Source organism: Suncus etruscus, chromosome X (genome assembly GCF_024139225.1).
Source record: "Suncus etruscus isolate mSunEtr1 chromosome X, mSunEtr1.pri.cur, whole genome shotgun sequence".
NCBI classification, from domain to species: Eukaryota; Metazoa; Chordata; class Mammalia; order Eulipotyphla; family Soricidae; genus Suncus; species Suncus etruscus.
This window is the reverse complement of record NC_064868.1, coordinates 55,850,345-55,869,678: the sequence shown is the minus strand read 5'-3', so window position 1 is coordinate 55,869,678 and position 19,334 is coordinate 55,850,345. Positions and strand designations below refer to the sequence as shown.

Below are 19,334 nucleotides of genomic sequence, written 5' to 3'. Positions count from 1 at the left end.
CAGCTAACATTTGCAGTGTAATAGTGGGAATCTTGTTTTAAACATTTATTATTTATTTAGGTTCTGGGGCTACACCCAGCGGTGCTCAGGGGTTACTCTTGGCTCTGTGCTCAAAAATCGCTCTTGAGAGGCTTGGGGCACCATATGGGATGCCGGGGTCTGTCCTAGATCGACCATATGCAAGGCAAACACCCTACCCACTGTACTACTGCTCCAGCCCCAGTAGGAATCTTTTAATACCCCTACTTTGACCATGAAATCAATCAGACATAAAATTTATAGTGGAAAAATTGATCTTAAACGAGACATTAGAAGACCCTAGCCAAAGACTTTAGCAGGTTTTTTATTGCTTCTCCAACCCAAAATAAACATTCTACTTCAGTCTATATTTTTTCAGATTAGAACACATGCTGGAACACACAAAAGTCATAAACGTTAGGGGGCCGGAGAGATGAAGGATGGTGGTTCAAATCTCGGCATCCCGTATGGTCCCCTGAGCCTGTCAGGTGTGACCCAAAAACAAACAAACAAAAAGTCATAAATGTTGAGATCAAATTAGAATGCAGTAAGGCAAAAAATAACATCATATACAGAAGGGTGGTTTAAAACTCAACATCTGGAGAGCAAAATACTAAAAAATTACTTGGAAGTTAAAGAAAAGTGTGCTCATAAGAGGAACCAGAGTGGTAGCACAGCAGTAGGACATTTGCTTTGCATGCAACCGACCCAGGACAGACCCAGGTTTGATCCTCAGCATCCCATACCAAGAGTGATTTCTGAGTGTAGAACAGGGGTAACCCCTGAGCACTGCTGGGTGTGGCCCCCAACAAAAATATGCTCATAAGAATAACATCTTAATAAATATATTTAAGTATTAATTTGATGTGTTAGCATATACTTCACATTTGTCCTATAACAAACATACTTGCTTATGGCTATTTTTTCCAATTAACCTTAAATTTTTATGAAAGCATTTATGATACCTCTCCTACCATACTTTAGTATTCATTACAGATATTACTAGCTCGTCATTATATGTATACAGTGCCCATAAATTTAACGAGGGTGGGGGGGGGCGGAGAGATAGCACAACAGTAGGGCATTTGCCTTGCATGCAGCTGATACAGAATGGATGGTGGTTTGAATATTGGCATCTCATATGGCCCCTAGAGCCTGCCAGGAGTGATGTCTGAGCACTTCCAGGTGTGACCCAAAAAAAAAAAACAAAAAAAAATATGAGTGTTGGATTTTTGAATTTTTTTAAATTTAATCATTTTACATACCAAAGTTTATATTATTGAGTTTTAGACATACAATATTTCAATATCAATCTGTTCACCAGTGTCCAAATCTGAGGGGTGTTTAATTCTTTCAAATGATTAATCTTTGATGAACACAATTATGGACTTTGATTCTAAGCACAAGTATCATACAATCCACAATGACTGTTTTAAGGTGTGGTATTTTTATGGATTCTGATTTTACTTATTGGGTTAGTGCGGGGCATACCAAATGATTCTCAGGGATTACTTCTAGCAGACTCGGAATTATTTGGGATGCTAGGGATAACACTTGGGTCAGCCATGCAGTACTACCTATCTGCTGTACTATCTATCTGGCCTCAAATGTTATAATTTTAGTACCTTTGAGACCAATTTGCCATTTTTCTTATCTTTTTTTTTTTTAGCAACGGAAGTAGTGACTGTGTTTGTATTTCAAGAACCATCACTGCTCTCCTCACTCCAGGACAATGGGTTGACAGATGTCATGCTACATGCACTGCTTATCAAAGATGTGAGTATAAAGGGATGTAGGGTAGCACAGGGATCAATGTATGCTTTGCATACCTTGGACCCATGAGCACTGCTTGAGAGACCCTTCATAAAAGATTAGTTCTTACCAGGCCCGGAGAGATAGCACAGCGGCGTTTGCCTTGCAAGCAGCCGATCCAGGACCAAAGGTGGTTGGTTCGAATCCTGGTATCCCATATGGTCCCCCGTGCCTGCCAGGAGCTATTTCTGAACAGACAGCCAGGAGTAACCCCTGAGCACCGCCCGGTGTGGCCCAAAAACCAAAAAAAAAATAAAAATAAAAAAGATTAGTTCTTGGGGCCAGAGAGATAGCATGGAGGTAAGGCGCTTGCCTTGCATGCAGAAGGTCCGTCATTCGAATCCCGGCATTTTATATGGACCCCTGAGCGCTGCCGGGTGTGACCCAAAAACCAAAAAAAAAAAAAAAAAGATTAGTTCTTTATGATATTCTGTGAAGAATATTCCATGTATACTACTCCCTGCAAATTAGACACTTGAAGGCATGCAATTGACCTGGATTGATCCTTGGCATATCTCATGGTCCCCTATTCCCTGTCAGAGTGTTCCCTAATCGCAGAGCCAAGAGTAAACTCTAGCCACAACTAGGTGTGTGCCGTCACCTAAATAACTAAAATTGGGGTTAGAGATAGCTCAACAGATTGGAGTGTATGCTTTGCTAGTGGTAGACTTGTGTTCAGTTGATAGTATCTTATGATTCCTTGAGCACTACACTGAGAATGAATCCCAAAAAACCTACCCTATGTGACCAAAAAACTTATTAGTAGACAAATTTAAATATCTGATGCATAAGAAATTAATTGCAATGAAGTGTAAGTATATCTTTACACCTTTGTACTTCTAAAGAAGTTTTAAGGGACCATGAAAATTTTTCCCTTTTCTGAGTGATAGGGTGCTTGCCTTGCATGTGGGCAACCTGGGTTCAATTCCTGCATGGTCCCTCTAATCTGAGCTCAGAGCCAGTAATAACCCTTGAGTTACTTTGGGTATGGCCCAAAACCAATAAAAAGGGAAAGATTTATTCTCACCATTTGCCAGTGTTTCCTATCTATTTTAGATGTCTTCACACATTTTATTTTCTCTCCAGGTTCCTGCTACTCGTGAAGTCCTTGGCTCCCTACCTAATGTATTCAGTGCTCTCTGCTTGAATGCCCGAGGTCTTCAGTCATTTGTACAATGTCAGCCTTTTGAACGTCTCTTCAAAGTTCTTCTCTCTCCAGATTACCTTCCAGCTATGCGGCGGAGGAGGAGTTCTGATCCCCTTGGTAAGTTTCCAGAATTTATCTTACAAGTAACTTGTGCCTGGAAATAAGATGTTTATCAAAACAGTTGGCATGGGAAACCTTTCTTTGATCTCATCATTTCTTCGGATTGGTATGTTAAGTTTAACACAGTTTATCAGCATACATTAAGATAGGAATATTTCACTGAGCTGTTTATGGGGATCAATGGTAAAATGCATGTCTTGCATTCATAAGAACCCATAACTTAGAAAGTGAAAGGACTATTTCTTAGCCTCTGCTTATAACATTTAATATAATTTTATTATATTATTATAAATATAATATTTCATCTAATTGATAGTTCTCTGTTACACATGCTGTCATAGTGGTGATCAGAAATGAGTAGTAGAGGGCCCGGAGAGATAGCACAGCAGAGTTTGCCTTGCAAGCAGCCGATCCAGGACCAAAGGTGGTTGGTTCAAATCCCGGTGTCCCATATGGTCCCCCGTGCCTGCCAGGAGCTATTTCTGAGCAGACAGCCAGGAGTAACCCCTGAGCACTGCCGGGTGTGGCCCAAAAACTAAAAAAAAAAAAAAGAGTAGTAGAAAGCAAAAAGCTTTTTTTTCCTTTTCTTTTTGGGCCACACCCAGTGATGCTCAGGGATTACTATGTGCTCAGAAATTGCTCCTGGCTTGGGGAACCATATGGGATCGAACCATGGTCCGTCCTAGGTTAGCACGTCAAGGCAAACATCACCACTCCGGCCCAGCAAAAAGCTTTTTAAGTTCACTATTCAGTCTGCAGCAATAGGAATTAGGGAGTACTGAGAATCCTTGTAATCTTCTGTTCTAGTAGCCATATTTCTAAGATAGATACAAATTAGGGTACCTTTTTCCTCAGTGTGCTTTTGGCCATATCATTATTGAATAGCAATATGATTCTGAAATTTCAGTTATCAAGAAAGTAGATTTCTAGAAAGAAATCAGTCTTCAAAATATGTGCTTTTTCCCTTCAGCATTCTAGGCATTATCTTCTTTGCATTGCCAGATTTCGAACCCAGGGCCTCAAACATGCAGGTCAAGTACTCTACTGATGATCTACATCCCAGCCCTAGACAATATCATTCATTACTGGTGCAGCAAGAGGGATTTAATGCAATGCATTTTCTTTTGACTCTACAGTACTAGTTCAGATTTCACAATAGAATTGCCACATAGGATGTAGCATACATGATTAGTTTTTAAAAAATGTTTAGCGAGGAACAGAGAATACAGTGTGTAAGAAACTTACAACACAGCTTGGTGTTGCCCCCAAACCAAAACTGAAAACAAAAAATAAGACCACGAAAAACCTGAACACTTTCCTTCCTTCTCCCAGTGATTGGTTGTAAGGGCTGGTGCGAATTCATTTGATGAAAGCCACAGCATTAGAAAATGAAAACAACTGAATCAATTACTTATATTTGGACATAGAAATTCGCTCAGACTACATTCCCTTCAATTTTTCTAGCAGTTTATTTATTTTCTTTAAGGAGATACTGCATCCAACCTTGGGAGTGCTGTTGATGAGCTTATGAGACATCAGCCCACACTTAAAACAGATGCAACGACTGCAATCATTAAGGTGGGAAAAATATTGTGAAATGTGGGTGTAAGCGCAGTGAAAGGGGAAAAGATTTGACTTACTAAAGGTTATTTAGATTCTTGGATTATGCCTGTATGTATGCATGTATAGTATTTCTGCTTTATTTTCTCTATGACTATGGGTTCTTTTGTACACACCCTAAAGTAACTTAAATATTGATTTTTTATATAGAATATTTAACAATTTGCCAGCTATTTGTAAATCTCCCTGTTACTCTTCTAATTCACAAGAGACCTACTACCATTTCTTGATTTATACTCAGTGTGCTTTTTTATTGTTCACATAATAAGAACATAGATTCTTATCAAGCAACTTAATAGCTGTTTTAATTCTAAACAGTAGGTTTAATTTATGGAGACTTTAACTTACATTTTTTGTAAAACGGTTAACGACTGGCCATATTTCGGGACTTTTATATGTATCTACATATAAGTATATGCATATACTTAAAACCAATAAAGCTTTTTATAGTCCATGTATATCAAAATTATTCCAAAGAAGTATCAGTCATTTCCCACATTCCCGAATACTTCTAAATAATCTTAAATCCTTTGCCTTTCAGTTACTTGAAGAAATTTGTAATCTCGGAAGAGATCCTAAGTACATCTGTCAGAAGCCATCAATTCAGAAGGCAGATGGCACTGCTAGTGCACCTCCACCAAGGTCTAATCATGCTGCAGAGGAGGCCTCTAGTGAGGATGAGGAGGAAGAAGAGGTACAAGCCATGCAGAGCTTTAATTCTACTCAGCAGAATGAAACTGAGCCTAATCAGCAGTAAGTGTTTAAAAGACAGGTTTTCAAGCCTTGTGGTCTTGGGCATATAATTTCTACTATGTAAGCAGGATGATTGTGGGCCTAAGAAAAATAGTTTGAAGAGCTGGAGCATATATGCTTTATCCCAGTGCTAGATCCTCAGTATCCCGTGGCCCTGTGGCACTGTCTAGCTGTTTTGCTACTAGTATCACTAGGGCCAACCACTGAACTATCCACCCCACATAACTGGGCCAGTTATCACCAGGAGCAGCCCTAGTGTCCCCTGCTTCCTAAGCCTTTCTTAGTACTACTCCTCTCCTCTCTTGCCTCCCAAATAGTAAAAGGAATTGTTTTAGATCATTATAAGATTCTTCTGACCCTTACAGTCTCTCAGTTTTCCTTATTTCATGGGTGTCATTTTGCTTTAGTATTTGATAGTTTTATGTTAGCACATGTGAAATACATGTCCAAGAAATATTTTAAGGTTAGTTGATCTTTGGTTTTGTTCCTTAAGTTGCTTTTAATTCTAGCTAAATCAGTATTTCTTGGAACTCTGATGTAGAATAGGTTTTCCTTTTTTTTTCTGTGGTTGTTTCCATATGAATTATATATAATGACAAAGAAGGTATTGGAATGGGTCTTAACATTTACTGACTGGTAGTAGATGAGCCACCTGGTTTATTTGACCTTACAGTATTCACTTGCAAGACTTAAAATTGTTGGGATCTTGAGAGATATATATAGTACAGCATATAAGGTTCTTGCCTTCTACTCAGTTGAACCAATTTCCATTCCATATGGTTCCTGAGCACCGGCAGGATTGATTCTTGAGTTCAGAGCCAATAGTTATCCATCAGCACAACCTGCTAGAATGTTTGTTTTGCCTAAGAAAGCTTATACTACCCTCCCCCCAAAGAGGCCGTGGCATCTGTGTTTCTGTTACAGTACTATGGCACACAATTGGAATCCTTTACCTCTACTTCTTATTTGGTCTCTACCGCTATTCATAAATATGTAAAATAGACTAGAGTAAAATTAAGTTCGGAAATTTTAAGTTTTGGAAATGAGGGACAAGTTTTTAATTGTTACTATCTCAGAGATGTTATGAATTAATCATATGTGACAATAAGACTGGACTGACATTTAAAAGTCATAAAGGGGTATTTTCTTTTGGGGAGATTTTTGTCAATTTTATTAGTTTTTATATAACATCCCAAGTCTGGAAGCCAAAATATGAGGGTAGAGAGGGCCAGAACTTATTGAGAAATTTTATTTCCAAGTTTGGATTAAGAACTAACAATTCGATTGTTTTGTTTCTAATTCTCTACAATTTCCATCTAGTAGAAAGAAGTACCGTATTTTCCGGCATACAAGACTACTTTTGAAACAAAAAAAGGTCAACCTAAAACCGGGGGTCATCTTATACGCCGAGTATATCCCCAAAAATGTTTCAATATGCCACTAAACGAAACAAAAAAAATCAGGCCGCAGAGTTTCCAAATCTTTCTTGGGGGCTCCCAAACAGTACTCGGGAGCTTTGTGGGCCACTTCTGGCAAAACCCAGCTAACCGTGTTGGTGGTTCAGTACTAGGGCCCGAGGATGGGATGTTGTTTGGTTCATGTAGTGGGGGGAGATTAATTCTCACCAGGGAATTGCCAGAAAAGGTGCCTATGATAAGGGACCAATCACTGCAAGCTGCCCGGACTGCGTCTCTAACTCAGCCAATCCAAGCAGGCTTTTTATGCATGCAAATTAGACAATGTTTTGGACCCGAATCTACAATGTCAAAAGCCTACTGAGATTGGCCAGAGTCAGAGAGGAAATCTTATTACAGTATAACCTTTGAACCTTTGCTTGTTATGATTGGCTCACTGTGGTATATACATACAGTTGCAGCACAGGAACGTTCTGTCTGATACAGCGAATATAGGCCTAAACCTATGTTTTAACTGCAAAATTAGGGGGTCGTCTTATATGCTGGCAAATACAGTACCTGAATCTCATATGGTAGAGTTATTGACTTTGTCTCCTCATATTTTGTCTACTGCCAAAGGGTTGCATTGTTTACTGTACTCCTTTACTGCAGAGGTGAATGTCTGGACATTAGATGTATGAGGACATGCATCTAAAACAGGTGGTCTTTGGTGTATTAGGGAATGCTACAATGTTTTTAAGGAGGAAGTATTGGTGATCTCATAAAATACATCACTCCTAACTTATAGGTCCTCCCTTTCTTCAGACCTTTTTGTGTGTGGTGGTGGGATTTGGGCCACACCAGCTATTCTCAGAAATCACTCCTGGTGGTTCTCTGGAAACCAAAAATGATGCTGGAGATTGAACCAGGGTTTGCATTGTGCTACGCAAGTGCCTTTACCCCCTACTAACCTTTCCAATCTACTTAAGTACTTTATTGAGTGTTATTTTACTTTTTATTTCAGTAATGAAATAATTACTCTCTTAACTTCCTTTCCCTATTCTACATTTTATTGCCAAGCACTCTCTTATCTGGCAAATCTTTGTTCACATGTGTCTTTTTTTTTTTTTTTTTTTTTTGGTTTTGGGGTCACACCCGGCAATGCTCAGGGTTTACTCCTGGCTCCACGCTCAGAAATCAGGCTCGGGGGACCATATGGGATGCCAGGATTTGAACCAATGACCTTTTGTATGAAAGGCTAATGCCTTACCTCATGCTATCTCTCTGGCCCCTCGTGCCTTTCTTAATGATAGGAACTGTTAGCATCCTGCCAACTCTTTACTTTTTTTTCTTTTTTCTTTTTTTTGGTTTTTCAGGCCACACCCATTTGATGCTCAGGGGTTACTCCTGGCTAAGAGCTCAGAAATTGCCCCTGGCTTGGGGGGACCATATGGGACTCAGGGGGATCGAACCACGGTCCTTCTTTGGCTAGTGCTTGCAAGGCAGACACCTTATACCTCGCCGGCACCAACTTTTTACTTTTTCTACATGCCTTCCTACTTTGTCCTTTTCTTCCCAAGCCTATTACCAGAGTCAGCATTCAAGCATTTTTTACACTTTGTTCCATCCTAGGGTTTATGTTACTATATATTGTTTCAAGTATCCCTTTTTCCTCCATAGATTCTTTACATAAAGCTTATAAAAAGGTTAAGAGTTCCTTTTTCTGCAACTCTCACATTCTTATCTACAATGCAGCATTTGAAGCTTTTTAACAAAAGATCTGTCAGTAAATCTCGCAGAGCTTAAGAACTGTTGTTATACAACCCAGATTGTTAGGTTGTGGCTGTTGGCTTCATCTTTAACTGACTTCAACAGTTTTTAGCTTGTTAGTACATATATATCGATGTCCAACTGCTTTTTGTAGCTATATACCTGATGTAATGAAATGGTAAGATTTATGTTAATCTTTGTTTATCTCCTTCAGTCAGACACTTAGATTTTTTATTAGATTTTCTTGTTTATAATAATTTCATATTGATAACTTTCCTATGGGCAGTTGCCTAAAGTTGGATGGTTTTGTTTGAGGAATTTGTGAAGGCTTGTGTTTGTGATTTTTTTTGGTTGTGGGTTTTTTGTTGTTGTTGTGTTTTTTTTTTTTGCATTCTCAACCTAAATCATTTTAGAAAAGCTAGCCTCAGAATTGACCTCATTCCTTTATTTTTTCCTATGCTATACTAACAGCTGTCAATTTAAATTAGAAAAAGGCTTAATACTTCATACTGGATCCCTTTCCTCACTGTTTTCTTGGATTGCTATTGTGAATTTCTGTGTAACTCACTCTTTTCTCCCTTAACAGAGTTGTTGGTACAGAGGAACGTATTCCTATACCTCTCATGGATTACATCCTTAATGTGGTAAGATTTGTGGTAGGATAAACCGAGTAAAGATGTTCTCTCTTCTAGGAATTGTGTGGGGATTGAAAACAGTCCAGTGATTTCTGTTGTATATTTTCATTGGGACCCTTATTAAACTGCAGAACAGGACTGGGAAGATAGTTCAGTACACTAAGTGCATGCATTATATGTGTAAGGCCCAGGTTCAATCCCCAGCACCACCGGGAGCAACCCCTAAGTACAGAAGAGAAGCCCCCAAGAGCTGCTGGGTGTGGCCCAATAAACCAAAAAAGTGCTTACCAGTAGAAAAAGATGAACACTGTTCTAGGTATTCCCAAATTTTTGTTCATTATTCCTAGTTCCAGTTGGAAATCAGAGAGTGGGCTTTAGAATTGTGCTGGCTTAGTATTAATGTTTATATATACACATATATTAAAGATTTTCCCTTTTATTTGCCATTCTTCCCATTAACTCCTTTTTTAAAATTACTACACTTATGTAACAAAAAATGAAGAGTTGTTTAACAAGGAGAAGCCCATTTAACATTCTTTCCAACCTTAAAGCACTTGCAAGACTTATTGAGATGGTTTCTCTTGGGCCTGTGTTTGTTGCCCACATTTTCTTACTTAAAGCTTTGGTCTTAATTAATTTTCTATAGTTTTAGGGGTTTTTTTTTGCATTAGGAACTCATTTGAGCGAAAAGTGTCCAAAATATTTGCTTCTAGGGGAGAGGCAACAAATTTTCATGACAAAACTATTAACCAGGTTGAGAGAATGATATTAATTATTCTTTCATGAGATTGCCCTTAATAGGTTATTTAACTACGGCACTATCAAGCTATTTGAATTTATTTGTTGCTTAAAATGTAGAATGGGAAGAAGTTGAAATTATTCTTAACTTTCTGGATGTATAGACATATGTCTATTCTTGTTTTACTGGGGCTTTGTGTTCTAGAAAATACTGATATTTTTGTAATACGTACCCAATCTTAATCCAAACCAACCTTAAGTTCTAAGTGTCAGGCTAACATTTAAAAATTTTTATTACCTAGATGAAATTTGTGGAATCTATTCTGAGCAACAATACAACAGACGACCACTGCCAAGAATTTGTGAATCAGAAAGGACTCTTGCCTTTGGTTACCATTTTGGGTCTTCCCAATCTACCCATTGATTTTCCCACATCAGCAGCTTGTCAGGCTGTTGCAGGTGTCTGCAAATCCATATTGGTAAGGATTATCTGGTTGGTCATATTCTAATTTTTTAGAAAATGGTTTTATAATACTTCTGTATACTTGTTTTTCCTATAGTGTTCCTTTACCACTGTAAAATAATTTAAACTTTGTTTCTGCACTTCAAATGAATTTTTGAATTCTTCTTGAGATTTTTTTCTGTTGTTTTTTGGGGGCCACACCCATTTGACACTCAGGGGTTACTACTGGCTATGCGCTCAGAGATTGCTCCTGGCTTGGGAGGACCATATGGGATGCCTGGGGACCGATCTATGGTCCATCCTAGGCTAGTGCTTGCAAGGCAGACTCCTTATCTCTAGCGCCACCTCTATGGCCCCTCTTTAGAATTTAATGTATTTGTTTTTGTTCTTGGGTTTGGTATATAGTGTTTACTCTGATTTTATTGGAAGGGAAAGAATATCTCCAAGCAAATATTGATTGAATTTTTTTAACAGTGTCAGGAAGAGGGGAGCCCAAGTGATAGCATACAACCCCAGATCCATCTCCAAGAAAACTTTGGATGTTGGGTTTGGATGTATTATATCTTCCTTTCTTGTGGATGCATAACTCAGTTGGGTATATAGCTATGGTCGTCTTGTCCCATTTCAAGCTTGACAGTCAACTATAGATTTATTGCTTAGGTTTTATAAACAAATTTCTGTTTTAAGTAGAAGTAAAGCTCATATAACGTTAAATTTATAATCCTAAGTATATATCTAAATAGTTTTGCATTGTTGCATAATCCATCCTCAAAACTTTTTATTTTAGGAAACTAAAATTCTGAAGCTTTTAAAAAACACTCCATTTTCCTCTTCCTTGATCCCCTAAGACATTATTCTCTGTCTCCATGAATTTCACTACTTATATAAGTAAAAGTTATATGCCATTTGACTTTTCTGTGTTTGCAGAGTCATAAATAATCCCATGTCCTTAAGGGTTTATCCAGTCTAGTATCTGATAGATTTCACTACTTATATAAGTAAAAGTTATATGCCATTTGACTTTTCTGTGTTTGCAGAGTCATAAATAATCCCATGTCCTTAAGGGTTTATCCAGTCTAGTATCTGATAGATCCTTGCCTTGTATTACAAAATTTAATATGGGAAAAAGGAAAATGAAGATCCAACTAGAAGTGACATTAGAAAGAACAGTGCTGGAGATATAGTACAATGGATATGCCATTTGCCATGAATCAAGCCTACTAGGTTCAATTGCCAGTACCCCGTATGGACTCCCAAGCCCCCACAAGAATTATCCCTTAGCACATAGCCAAGAGTAAATCTTGTACGCAGTTGACCATTGTCGTCGTCATTACCTCCCACCCCCACCCCCGGCCAACTGCTGGAGGGTCATGGGTACTTTGATGGTGGTATGCAATAAAATTTTATATCAATATATTATAAACTTAAAAGAGAAAATAAAGGCTATAGGTACATGGAGTAATATGGTATAAGGTTCTTGCTTTTGCACTTGGCTGATTCACACATGATTTGACCCAATTTAAGCCCTTGCATACAATATTTGTTTTGTAAGCAACTGATGAGTAAGCCTTGCACACAGGTTTAATCTAAATCCCATTCCCAAAGATGAAATATAATTCTATATTTCTCTATAGTCAACATTGTTGCACTTGAATAATAAATAAAAATGGTCGCCTATTTTGGAGTACAGTATTTCTCAGCTGTTAGTCCCCAGATTATTCCAAAGATTTCACAGCATGATAATAGGTGTCAATCCGTCAGGGAATCTGCTAGAAGGAAACAAGTTCGGAAAGGGAACATGATCTTAAAAATGTTGGGAAGTAGTGGTGTGGCATATGTCAACTTCCTTTTTAAGTCTAAATAGTGTGTGTGCCGCATGTATACATATAGGCATTTGTTGGCTATTTATAGAGCTATGAATGCAGTTTTATTGTATTTCTTCAGGACCCTGCTATATGCAAGAGGTAGGTTAGGTGGGATGTGTGTGGTAAGGATATATTTCAAATATATAATAGAGGCCTTTGGGTATTCATTTTGGGTTCTCTAAGCGGCTCATGAAAACTATGGACCCTATACTGTGCTGTATACTAACCCTCCAGATATAAAGGTGTTAAATTTCTTTGTTGTGTTTGGGTTTGTTTGTTATTTTACTTTGTTTGGTTTTTGTTTGTTTTGCCACCCTTGGTCCTGCTCAGGGTGTTTGGGAGCTGAATGCTTAGATATCACTTGCAGAGGTGCATAGGGGACCGTGTACTACTGAGAATTTAGCCTGGTCCTTCTGCTTGCAAAACATTCTTAAATTATAAATTATTGAGCTTTCTGTTCTTTGGGTTAAATGCCCCAAAGTAGGATTGCTGAATCATAGTTGTTTTTCTTTTATTAATTTTTACTATATTTTAAACAAAACAGTTTTATTGATAGATTTGGGCCCAGAGAGATAGCACAGCGGCGTTTGCCTTGCAAGCAGCCGATCCAGGACATAGGTGGTTGGTTCAAATCTCAGTGTCCATATGGTCCCCCGTGCCTGCCAGGAGCTATTTCTGAGCAGACAGCCAGGAGTAAACCCTGAGCACTGCTGGGTGTGACCCCAAAACCAAAAAAATAAAATAAAATAAAAAATTTACCTAAATCTGAGAGGAGAAACACATGTTAACAGAGAACACAAGCTTATCCAGAAAGCAAACCCCGTTTTTAATTTTTTGAACATCCAAAATTTTCCCATAGTAACTCCAATTTTACATTCAGACCAATAATTGGCTGATACTGAACATCTTTCCATATACTTATTGACATACCTATATTTTGAAATACACATTCCAGACCTTTAAACATTTATTAATTGCATTCATTTATCAGGAAGTTACTCCCTTACTAGATAATTTATTTCTTTATAATGTTCTTTGATATACAATAAATTTGTTTTGATAAGACCAGTTCATTTTTGCTTTAGTAGCCTATAGTTTCAAATCTAAGAATTCATTAACAAATCCAAATGTCATGTAGTTTTTATTTACCCTATTGTTTCTTCTGAGTATTTTCTCATTTTAAGACTTTTTCCTGTAAGAAAAATTTAGTGTTTTTATAGGAATTGTATTAAATCTTGAAACACCTTTATTGTATGAGCTTATAATGAAAAATAATTCCTGCTGACAATCAGAAATACAATTTCTAAGCTAGAGAAAAAACTTAATGGGGTTAGGCTATGCTTTGTATGCATGCAGCTTGAATTTGATCTCTGGCACTATATTCTACTCACCAAGCTCCACAAAGAGCAGTCCCAAAGACAAAATCATAGGAAAGGCACATAACTTTTTCTGTCTTAAATTACTATGTGATACTGTTTTTCACTGTCAGAATTTTCTCCAAATTTAAAAGAGAATTTTAAAAGTCACTTAATGCTTTAGGATGTCCCTTTTCAAAAAAAGGAAATTGGGGGCCCGGAGAGATAGCACAGCGGCGTTTGCCTTGCAAGCAGCTGATCCAGGACCAAAGGTGGTTGGTTCGAATCCCAGTGTTCCACATGGTCCCCCATGCCTGCCAGGAGCTATTTCTGAGCAGACAGCCAGGAATAACCCCTGAGCACCACCAGGTGTGGCCCCCCCCCCCCAAAAAAAAAAAAACAAAAAAAAGGAAATTGTATGTTGGATGCCCATCCTAGAATTGTCTTTTATTGTGGAAAGAAAATAATTTGGATGAATAGTAGTTCACTTTCATTCTTTGGAACCTTGCCTAAAAGTGGTCCTAGTTGAGCCAAATTGAGAATTACCATTATTGAATTGATTTCTTAATTTCAGGTTGGTGATCACAGGCTTTTATTATGACTTAGTTCCCCCATTTAAAAGCCTCTTCATTTGAGAGAATTATTGCACTGTATTTAGGAAGTATTTAGAATACCACATACCTGTATTCCTATTTTGGTTCCACCAAATGAGAGACCATATCCAGTTCTAAAATTCTACTTTTCCATTATTACTAGTGAAGTATGCAAACCTTATTATATATTAATGATATTATTATTTTTTCAGACATTGTCACATGAACCTAAAGTCCTTCAGGAGGGTCTCCTTCAATTGGACTCGATCCTGTCCTCCTTAGAGCCCTTACACCGCCCAATTGAATCACCTGGGGGCTCAGTATTATTGCGAGAGTTGGCTTCTGCCGGGAATGTTGCTGATGCCACTCTCTCTGCTCAGGCCACTCCTCTACTGCATGCACTCACAGCTGCCCATGCCTACATCATGATGTTTGTTCATACTTGCAGAGTTGGACAGGTAAGAATTATGGGGGGTACAGAGAGATAGTACAATGGGTTAGGCCTTATTCAGTATTGTCCTTACCCTGCATATCCAACGAGCATTACCTTGAGTGACCCCTGAATATAGAGCCAGGAGTAAGCACTTGACACAGTCAGATGTGGCACAAAAACAAACAAACAAAAAAACTTTGGATTGAACATATGCTTTAAAACTCATGAAATGCTTATAATGTAGAACTGGCAAGTACCTTACTGTACTTACAAACAGTTCTGCTTTGGGTTAGTCGCTAAAAGATTAATGGTGAATTTTTCTTTTAATGTCTATGCTTCTGGTAGGTAAATTGAGTTTATGATTTGTTTTGAGACTTCCACATTTTTAAGAGTGAAAAAAGAGGGGCCGAAATAATAGTACAGTGGTACAGCGTTTTCCTTGCACGCGGCTGACCCAGGACAGACCTGGGTTTGATTCCTGGCGTCCCATATGGTCCCCCAAGCCAGGAGCGATTTCTGAGCGCATAGCCAGGAGTAACCCCTGAGCATCATGAGGTGTGGCCCCAAAAACAAAAAAAAAGTGAAAAAAAGGAACAGTCCATGGTAGGAGTAGGAAGCTTGCCACAAATAGTTGGGGGTGATGCAGTTAGGGCAGAGAAGGGACTATTATGACAGTAATAGTTAAAAATGATCACTCTGGACAAGAACTGAGTGCTGAAAGGACATAAAGTGATGTGTATGATACCCTTTAAGTAACAATATTGCAAACCACGGTGTCTAAAAGGAAGAAAATGTCTGCCACAGAAGCAGACATTGGGGAGGCTGGGAGGAAAATTGGGGGCATTTGTGGTGGGAGATGTATATTAGTGAAGGATATTGTATTACATGCATATGTAGTATATGTTATGTACATTGATGGCTGAAATGCATTCATGAACAGCATTCTGTCCATTGCTGATTTATTGAAAAGAATTTACGTAAAATAAATAAATAAAATATCAGGTTTTTAAAAAAGAGAATTAAAAATATCTTACCTAGCTGAGTATGGTGGTAACACACTCATTGGCACGGGGAACATGCTGTGTTAGGGGTGAATCCAGGCTTTATATGTACAAAACCTAAACTCAGCCTGGTAAGTTGTCTCTCTAGTTCCCATAGTTGGGCTATTTGGCAAGTTTGACTCAAAAGATTGCTCTTCTGATTTTATTACTACTAATATTTCTTCATGTAAGCCAGATGATGGAATAGCAATAAGGAAAATTGGAAACAAATTTACGTTCATGGTAATTAGCAAATTATTAATGTTAAGTATCAAGTCCTTTGCTTGCAGTTTTTGTAATGTTTTGTGTTCCTAGAATGTTTGTGCTCAGTTTTCTAATTCCTCTTTGCTATCTTGTAATAAATTCTAATGATTATTTAGTATTGTTAAGTCATTCTAATGAATTAATATCATAGTAGCCCTAATTTCTGCTGTTGGACTAGAATCTAGTCCTTGGTAGGAGTAGAAAGCTTTCCACAAATAGTTGGGGTTGGTGTAGTTAGAGCAGAGAAGGGACTATTATGACAATAATAGTTGAAAATGATCACTCTGGACAAGAACTGAGTGCTGAAAGGAGATAAGGTGATATGTATGATACCCTTTCAGTAAGGGCATCAAGTCACAAACTGTTTCAAAAAGGTATTTTTAGAGCTCAGGGTTTTTAATGGCTTATTAAATCATATAATTAAAATATTTAACTTGAGGTAAATGTTTATCAAAGTTTTAAAAAGAGGTATATATTTTATATATTTTTTAAGAAGAAATCAAGCTTCCTATAGACTAAAAAATACAAAAACTGACAATACATATATGAGCTTATTTCTTAATGATTTAGATCAAAGGTGAGGAATGTCTGGCATATTAACAGTATTGGGCCTGCAAAGTCTTGTGGGGTTGGCCCTGGTCCATGACCAGGCATACAGTTATGTATATTCTTGAGTATTGTGACTTATCTATGATATTATATGGCCATCTACAGAGGAAAATAGTGTTAGAAATATCCAAATGTCCCTTGTCAGCAAAAAAAAAAAAAAAAAAAAAAAAAAGGTCATCTACCCTTGATTGGAAAATAGAGGTAGCTATAGCTCTTGTTGTGATTTTTACCTTACAGAAAGGAAACAATGCGAAGGGATAATCAAGACTGATAATAAGTATTTTTGAGAGTATGTCATCTAACTGATCCTAAATGTGGACATTCGTTAAGAATAAGGAAGGGAAAATAGAAATATCTGGAAGTTTGTTTTAAATATGAATGTCCAGAATCTCCTAACAATCAACTTCTTTTAACTGGTTTCAGAGCGAAATTCGTTCCATCTCAGTAAACCAATGGGGTTCTCAGTTGGGTCTGAGTGTTCTAAGCAAGCTGAGCCAGTTATATTGCTCCCTAGTGTGGGAAAGCACTGTCCTCCTCTCCTTGTGCACCCCAAACAGGTAAGGGAGTGATTATCACATTATCTGTTCTTTTATGACAGAATATGAACTCAATGAGCCTAGAGGAACCTTAGTTAAGGATAGAAATGTACAATAAAGTGTTCACAAGAAGGGCTGGTATGTAGCTCACTCAGTTTTAGAGCACCTAACCATGTGAGATTCTGGTTGGATCCCTGGCCCCAGAAAAAAAATAATTCTGATGCTAGTCTTTATTCATTGAGGCTATTATAATAAACAATAGAAGTTTAATGTTTACAGTTTTGTTTTCTTGGTTTTGGTTTAATGGGCAAAACCCAGTGGTGCTCTGGGGTTACTCTTGGCAAGCTCGGGTGACGATATGGGATGCCAGGGATTGAACCTGGGTTGACTGTGTGCAAAGCAAGTGCCCTACCTGCTGTGCTATTGCTCCAGCTCTAGAGACTGGAAGTCTGCAATCATGATGTCAACAAAAATTTTTATGGACTCTACCAGGTTACAGACTTCTTCAGAATAGTCCCATTTATGAGAGTTTTGCCCTCATGGCCATAATTCTTCCCTAAGGCCTTACCTAGTAGTAGCTATCATATCATGTATACCATTCTTTCATAGTATGAATTTTACCCCATCACTTCTCTTTGTTGCTAAAGGACTGACTGAGGGTCTCACACAGTTGTGGTGTTTACCTGATGACATACCTGGTTACAGTATATGCCAGAAATGAAGACTATGTCAGAGCCACCAGGACTATAATTGATACTTGTATGCAATAGCACCGTTGATTGAGCTGTGGCTTTATGATTTGCCATTGAGCCATCTCAAGACCCCTTATGAATTTTGTGAGGACACAATCAGTCCAAAACATTGCCTTCACTTAGAGAATTATTTTAAAATATATAATTTCGTATATTTTCATCTGATATCCAGATCTATTGTCTCAGCATTAAGTATTCAAATTTTGGTCTCTTAGACAAGTGTTAAGTGTTCAGTTAAAAGGGCTTTAGGGAGTATATGTGCCTATCTCCAGGTGTGTATATATCTTTATTCCTTTCCTCATTACAATAATGAAAGAGGAAGGAAATACAAATTAACAGTTGAGTTGTAGATCTTGTTGACTGCTGACTGAGAAAATTGATTATAGAGATGAGGTATCATAGGCCAAGGATTTGGTGACCGAGAGCATGCCTTACATGTGTAAGCACCACCAAAATAAATTAAAGAGATGAGCCACCAGGGAATTTTGATTGCTATTTCTCTTGCTGTGTTATTACAGCCTGCCATCTGGATGTGAATTTGGCCAGGCTGACATGCAGAAACTGGTTCCAAAGGATGAAAAGGCAGGTACAAGCCAGGGTGGAAAAAAATCAGGTAACTATCATGAAACTAAAACTTTAATATTTATATTAAGTTTTGTCTGTGTCTTTTATTAGTCTTGTGAAATTTTAATTGGCTTTATCATGTGTAGTCTTCATTTCAGTCATTTTCTCTAATTTCATTTATTCAAATGCTGGAGAGCAAACTCATTTAACACATAGATTCTACCATTGAGATTTGTCAGTCCCTCTTTTAAAATACATGTATAAATTGGTTAAAAAATAGGAGATATAGAAAGAATAATTTCCCGAATTTGTACCATAAAAATGATTTGAAAGATAATTCCCTGATTTGTTTCTCAGAGGATGTTTTTATTCATGTAGTTTGAGTTATCTCAGAAATAATAATACATGGATCTTTCAAGTTTTATGAACAGTAAGTGCCATGGCAGGGCACAATGAATTAACTTGATTTATTTTTGCATTTCACTTTTAAATAACATGCTGTTAGTGATTTATAATGTTGTATGCCAGAAATGTGTCTTATAAACAGTGTTGCTTCAAGTTAAAACTTTTTTGATTTTAATATAAAAATATTATTTTTACCTTTATACAAATGTAAGGTTTCTGGAAATTTGTGTGTCAAATGATATGATTTGTTTTAATAATGTTATGTTTATTAAAAGTTAAATAGTAAATAAATGTTTTATAACTGGAACATTGTAGAACTGTCCTCACTGTTCAATATAGTACCTATTCTTTTTTTTCTTTGTGTAGTACTTATTTGTGTTACGGCTCTTGTATACCTATAAAATAGTTGGCATAACTAAGAACTTTTGATATAATAACAATATAATAC

The 19,334-nt window shown here is 37.5% G+C and overlaps 1 protein-coding gene across 4 annotated transcripts in view; it reads left to right on the top strand.

The window, feature by feature from the left end:
* The window catches only part of HUWE1 (HECT, UBA and WWE domain containing E3 ubiquitin protein ligase 1), a 170,016-nt gene that overhangs the window by 70,284 nt on the left and 80,398 nt on the right, over positions 1–19,334 (top strand). For all 4 annotated transcript variants that reach the window (XM_049767129.1, XM_049767132.1, XM_049767131.1 and 1 more), the window contains 9 exons: positions 1,688–1,794; positions 2,917–3,094; positions 4,584–4,675; positions 5,259–5,470; positions 9,221–9,278; positions 10,310–10,486; positions 14,496–14,741; positions 17,053–17,186; positions 18,436–18,530. In XM_049767129.1, the coding sequence (XP_049623086.1) occupies positions 1,688–1,794; positions 2,917–3,094; positions 4,584–4,675; positions 5,259–5,470; positions 9,221–9,278; positions 10,310–10,486; positions 14,496–14,741; positions 17,053–17,186; positions 18,436–18,530 (1,299 nt within the window). The remainder of the gene's footprint in view (positions 1–1,687; positions 1,795–2,916; positions 3,095–4,583; positions 4,676–5,258; positions 5,471–9,220; positions 9,279–10,309; positions 10,487–14,495; positions 14,742–17,052; positions 17,187–18,435; positions 18,531–19,334) is intronic.